The 6,219-nt window shown below is 44.0% G+C and overlaps 1 protein-coding gene across 1 annotated transcript; it reads left to right on the forward strand.

The window, feature by feature from the left end:
* Positions 1-567: 567 nt before the first annotated feature.
* Pde6h (phosphodiesterase 6H) lies at positions 568-5,346 on the forward strand. Its single transcript, XM_051173153.1, has 3 exons — positions 568-737; positions 2,800-2,840; positions 5,164-5,346. Exons 1-3 carry the CDS (start codon positions 604-606, stop codon positions 5,238-5,240), a joined length of 252 nt encoding a protein of 83 aa, XP_051029110.1. The 5' UTR covers positions 568-603; the 3' UTR covers positions 5,241-5,346.
* Positions 5,347-6,219: the final 873 nt, after the last annotated feature.

Below are 6,219 nucleotides of genomic sequence, written 5' to 3' on the forward strand. Positions count from 1 at the left end.
GCTCCAAACATTTATAACTGTTCCGATCATTCATGTCATTCCGTTAATTCCCCTTCTTTTCATGGGATTCCTTAAGGGGAAATATGATATTATGATAAGATACTATCAGATTTTCCTTTTTTTTTTTTTTTTTTTTTTTTTTTTTGACTGTATGATAGCAAGTTTTTTTGTTTTGTTTGAGACAAGGTCCCATGTATCTGAGATCGGTCTCAAATTGGCTATATAGGTAAGAATGATCTTGAACTCAGGATCCACTTGCCTCTACCTCTAGAGTACTTGGATTCCTGGTTTTTCAGTGCTTTGAATGTTCTAGGCAAACACTCTACCAACTAACTGAGCTATATCCCCAGCCAACATAAATCTATAGTTTTTATTTTCAAAAATCTCTTAGTTGACAGACCATTGTACTCTACTGAATACCTTCATTATTTATAGTGTATTTTCTTAAAAACAAATTTCCTGGTTTGCTTGTGTCAACACAACATGCCAAGCTCAAAGAGCTCAAAGGCATGCTAACAGTCCCTTTGACTCCGAGGATCTTCATTTCCTTCCGCTCTCCAGCAAGCCGGAAAGCAAAACACCAGCCATCCAGAGCCTGCCAAGATGAGTGACAGCACTTCTCTGAGCCCTCCGGCACCAAGCCAGGGTCCTCTTACCCCACGCAAAGGTCCCCCCAAGTTCAAGCAGAGGCAGACTCGACAGTTCAAGAGCAAGCCTCCCAAGAAAGGTGTGAAAGGGTAAGTGTGAGACGTAAAGGAAAGGGGCTGCCGCCTTCTGTTTCCACAGAGAGCTTTAGTTCTGAGAGCGCACCGATCATGCTATGACGGAGACTCTCAGAACCGTCCACCTTGCCCTCCATTTCCCCTCTAACCCATCTCTGCAGAATCCTCTCCGTGTCCCTGGAGTCATTTTCCTGTAAGCCCCCAGGAGCCTGGCCAGTTTCAAAAGGAAACCAGAGCTTTTCACAATGTCCTTGACTTGACCGTCCAGATTTTTCCTGCCCAGTCTTTTGAAAAATGTTTTTTAAAAAACATATTTTAATTATGTGTACGTACGGTATGTCTCTGTGTGGGTATATGTGTTTGGGTGCAGGTTCCAGAAGACGCCAGAGGAGGGCGTTGGGCTCTCTGAACTGGAATTACAGGCTTTTGGGAGCTGCCCAATACTGCACATGGGAACCAAGCTCAGGTCCTCTGCAAGAGTGGCAAGCGAATCTGAACCAAAGGTCTTTTCCAGAGAATACCGGCTTTGTTTAGTTTTCATTGTTGACTTGTTTATCTTCATGTCTTCTTCAGTTTCTCCATTTTTCTCTACTGCTCTTTGGAAAACTTTGATTTTCATCACATTCCTCAGATGTTAATTTCTCTTTCACTGCTACTTAAATTTCATCATCACTTCTGTGTTTATATTATGATGCATTCAGCCAAAATATGTGCTATTTAGCATTTCATTTATTTATTTCTATCTTTCCACTCAGACTAAGATCACGCAGAGAAAATTTGGTTTTTCTTTAATATTCTGGGCCTAATGTGCCCAGAGTGCAGTATATTAATTACCAATGTTGAAGTCTTACCGCTCAGTCATCTCCATATTTAAGAAATGAAGATTGAGGGCTGGCAGTATGGTTTTGTGGGTTAAGGTACTGACTAGGCAATCAAGTATTCAATGTCCAATCCCTACAGCCCATCCACATAGAGATGGAAGGAGAGAATCGGCAGCACAAAGTTGTCTTCTGACCTCTACAAGCACAACCATGGTGTTTGCGCAAACAGACACACAGATAGACACAGATACAAACACACAAACACAGACATGCAGACAGACAGACAAGAGACACAGAAACATAGACACACAGACAGACAGAAAACACAGACATACACACACACACACAGACATGCAGAGAGTCATACAGACACAGTCATACACACAGATAGACAGACAGAAAACACACATACACACACATACAAACAGTCAGCCAGACATAGAAAAACAAACACAGAAACAGGCCGACAGACACACAGACAGACATGCAGTCAGGCATACAGACAGACAGACAGACACACACACACACACACAGACATTCAGATGACTTACAGACACAGAAACACAGACACACAGACAGGCAGACAGACAGAGATATAGACAGACAGACAGACAGACAGACACACACACAGACAGACAGACATTCAGACAGACATACAGACACAGAAACACAGACACACAGACAGGCAGACAGACAGAGATATAGACAGACAGACAGACAGACACACACACACACACAGACAGACAGACATTCAGACAGACATACAGACACAGAAACACAGACACACAGACAGGCAGACAGACACAGATACAGGCAGACTTACACACACACACCACACACACACACACACACACACACACACACACACAATCTTTAAATGAAACTTGGGCTCAGTTGTAGGGCACTTACCTGGCCTGTGGGGGTCCTCTTTTCAGCTCCCAGAACTGCATGAACAGGCTCATGCCTGTAATCTCTAAACTCTGGAGATGCAGAAGAATCAACAATTCAGGTTCAAGGTCACCCTATTGTCTCATGCTATGTCTCTAGAGGTGAAATACAGCCACTCCCCATTAAGGATATACTGAACGCCCAACAGAGTGACATCTTCTTGGGTCTAGTTCAGTGTGGATATAAGTTTCTCAAAACTCTTAGAACTTCTTCTCCTTTGAGTGAAGAACCCTTCCCTGGAGTAATTCCAGGGTCCTTCACCTTGGATCTCAGCTAATGTCTGTTTAATCCATCTATTTTTTGTATAGGTTTGGAGATGACATCCCAGGCATGGAGGGGCTAGGAACAGGTGAGCTATGACACCTTTGAGAGGGCATGTGGCTTTGAAGTTTCCTCTTTGCAGAAACTTCCAGCTTCAGGGGACACTTTAAAGTTTCAACACCCACATCATGTGATCCTTTGAAGACAGAAAGGTGGGGATTTAATTTAACCTTTTAAGCATGTGACTACCTACATGCAAAAATGCTAAAAGAAATGAAAGTCAGTGTGAAGTTTAACAGTGTCTGCTGTTTTATCAAACAACCTTTGAGCATATGTCTCAGTCAGCTGTAGGCTTGTGAAATGTGGTTCTTAGAAGCCATCCATTCCAACTTCATTTTTCAGAAGCGGAATCTGAGGCCAGTGTGAAGCCACAGCCTGAGGAATTGGAAAAAGGGGCAGGGCCTAGCACACCCTTTCACTCTGCCTGGAAACCCAATTTCCTCTTCTTTACATCCTAGGACGTGGGGTACTCACAGCATCAGGATCAGGGGTGAACACAGCACCAGGAATGGGATACATATAGCGCCAGGAACAGAGTATGCGCCACACCAGGAACGGGGTACACCCAATACTAGGGACAGGGATGCACGTGGCACCATGAACAGGGGTGCACAGAGCAACAGGACGGAGCGCACACATTTAGTGCATCTGATGCAGTTCTTTCAGTTGGCTGGACTGTCTTCTTTCCTTAGGTGATGATGGTAATTGCTATAGGTGGCTTTAAAAATATCAACAGTTTTAGGTTTACAGAAGAATTGAGCAGAAGGTCACCACCACTCCTGTTTTTATGGTCCCCAGTAATGGACATAATGCTTGAGTCTGGCACATTGGACAAGTGTGATGAAGCCACTATCGGTCACCCTTGCTGCCTTGACCAAAGTCCGTAGCACATATAGTTTGAGGGTTATTCATACCATATGGTTCTAAGGGTTCTAATGATCCTGTAAGGTCATGTAACTGTCATTATTGTGTAATATAGATTGGTTTCGCTGTCCCAAGCATTCCCTCACCTCTACTGGGTAATGTCTTCCTTCCCCAACTGCACACTTCTGAATACCACAAGATTTTTTCTTACTGGGTCTTACTTATTTTCACGTTTTTTTGAATTAAATAGTATTTTGAATTAAATAGTATTTAGCTTTCCTATCCTGCATTTCTCAATTTAGCAATATTTATTCATATGTCTTCTGCCTTCTTATGGCTCAATAGCTCATTTCTTTATTTTCATTTAATGTGTGTGTTTATTTGCCTTTATGGATATTGGTGCCTGGTGTCAATGGAAGCTGGAAGAGGGCATCAGATCCCCAGGAGCAGGAGTTACAGATGGTTATGAGCCACTGTGTGGATGCTGGGAACCGAACCCAAGTCCTCTAAAAGAGCAGCTGGTGCTCTTAACTACTGAATTATTTCTCCAACCCCAATAGCTTCTTTATTTTTATTGCTAAATATTTAATTTTATGGGTATATTCTATTGAGGGATATCTTGATTTCTTTCAAGTATTGGCATTAATGAATAGAATTGCTGTGTGTTCATCTTGAGCATGTGTGTGTGCGCATGCTTGTGGGCGTGGGTGCATGAGTGCGTGCATGTGTGGGTGCATGTGTGTATGTGTATGTGTGTGTGTGTGTGTGTGTTTGTTTGGGAGCATGCACATGCACACAGTCAGAGGTTTTGTGCAGATATACGTTTTGAATTTGTCTAGTACACTAGGCACATGGTAGCACTCACTGTAACCAGTGTATTTAAGATCCAGCCCTGGATCTCAGGTGGGCATTACACCATTTTGTAAAACTTACTTACTTGTTGCCCTCTTGGATACTATTTTTTTGTAATGCTCTCAGGTGTATTTAGACAAGTACAGGAGGACAGGTGAACTCCTCCACTGGAAAGAGGCAAAGAGATTTCCACTGGAGGAAATCTATGTAAGTGTACTTTTTGGCTAGTGCCGGCTTGCCTGGAAATGGGGGAATGCCATCTTCCCTGAATCAGAGGCGCGACTAGATGATGCTCTGAGGTTGCTTCTCAGGACATGTTTGATTCCGGCATCTAGTAAAGTAAAGAGTAAGCTGCAGAATCTCACCTTGGATTATTGAGAAGAGTCCACCCCGACTGAGGGAACTGAAAGGGGCCCCGCTTCTCATTTTAACCCTTGGCCTGATGAGAGTCCCTCAGCTTTTGGGAGATGCAGTGAGCTTCCATCTCCTCCCCAAAGAGAGTACAAAGTGTGTGTGTGTGTGTGTGTGTGTGTGTGTGTGTGTGTGTGTCTGACTGGAGGATGCCTTTTCTTCCTGGAGGAGAGTCTCCTCCTCCGGGGGAGGGGATGGCTGAGGCACTCTTCTGTCTCTTACAGATATCACAGTGATCTGTCCCTGGGAAGCATTCAGTCACCTGGAGCTGCACGAGCTTGCTCAGTTCGGGATTATCTGAGGAGTCCAGAGTCTGGCCTGCTCTCAAGAGCATCCGCTGTGGATGCCACCCTTTTAACCCGATTGGTCTTTCTGAGTCTTGACACCCAGCATTTGAAAGGGATTTCTTTGACATACATGGTCATTACCCGTGTGTTACTCTGTGTTTTCTTTCTTGCAGGGCAGCTCAGCATTAGTGTTTAGAAAAGGGGGCACTTTGGGTGGGGCAGTTCCAACTTTACACTTTTCCTGTTTCGCTGCTTTGGAGCCATCCACACTTCTCCGTTTTAAATGTAGGTCAGACACTCATTATATTAGCAGTAGAATTATAAAATAACATTAACATATTTGAAAGGCTCTGGTAAGCGGACTGTTACAGCCCAGCCCGGACTTCATAGTGAGCTCCAGGCTAGCTTGAGCTACAGTGGCTACATAACCAAAAGTTATGCTGTAGTACCTGACACCATCTGCACACAAACATCTCTGAATCCACCAGGGCATCGGTGACATGTAAGAAACAACTCCACTCAAGTTGAACTTATTTTTAACTGGTGATTTTAATTGTGATTCCTTTTAGGACCCCACGAAAGGGGCTGTTTCCAGGAACAGAGACAACTCACAAGCAGTTATGCCACTGAGTAGGGGGACACCATTTCCTCTTGAAAGGGTTAACTGCTCATAGGTCCTGGGGAGGGGTGAGGCCCATGTGTCCTTTTCTGATTCCTCTCCCCTCTCCATGAGGGATTTATTAGTCCTAGTCTCCTAATGACAGCTGTCATCACAGCTGTCCTGATTTCAAGATTCATACCTGGAGAACAGCATCCCACAACAGTTTGGGCCTCCCTTCTTATTATAGAGGAGTTAGGAATCACGACTTTTTCAGTGTTGTTGTATTAAGCACTGCATGCAAGTCTCTAAAGGAGGCATGGGCTCATGGGAAGCAGGTACAGGGCTTAGCAAAGGGCCTAGTGCAGTTAAGGGTTAAGCAGTAATTCTGCTTT

This window comes from Phodopus roborovskii, unplaced genomic scaffold, assembly GCF_943737965.1.
Source record: "Phodopus roborovskii unplaced genomic scaffold, PHOROB, whole genome shotgun sequence".
NCBI lineage: Eukaryota > Metazoa > Chordata > Mammalia > Rodentia > Cricetidae > Phodopus > Phodopus roborovskii.

Coding starts and splice junctions, on each gene's coding strand:
- Pde6h (XM_051173153.1), top strand. CDS start 604: ATGAGTGACAGCACTTCTCTGAGCCCTCCGGCACCAAGCCAGGGTCCT. Junction 738..2,799: donor CCCAAGAAAGGTGTGAAAGG/GTAAGTGTGAGA, acceptor TTTTTTGTATAG/GTTTGGAGATGACATCCCAG. Junction 2,841..5,163: donor CATGGAGGGGCTAGGAACAG/GTGAGCTATGAC, acceptor TGTCTCTTACAG/ATATCACAGTGATCTGTCCC.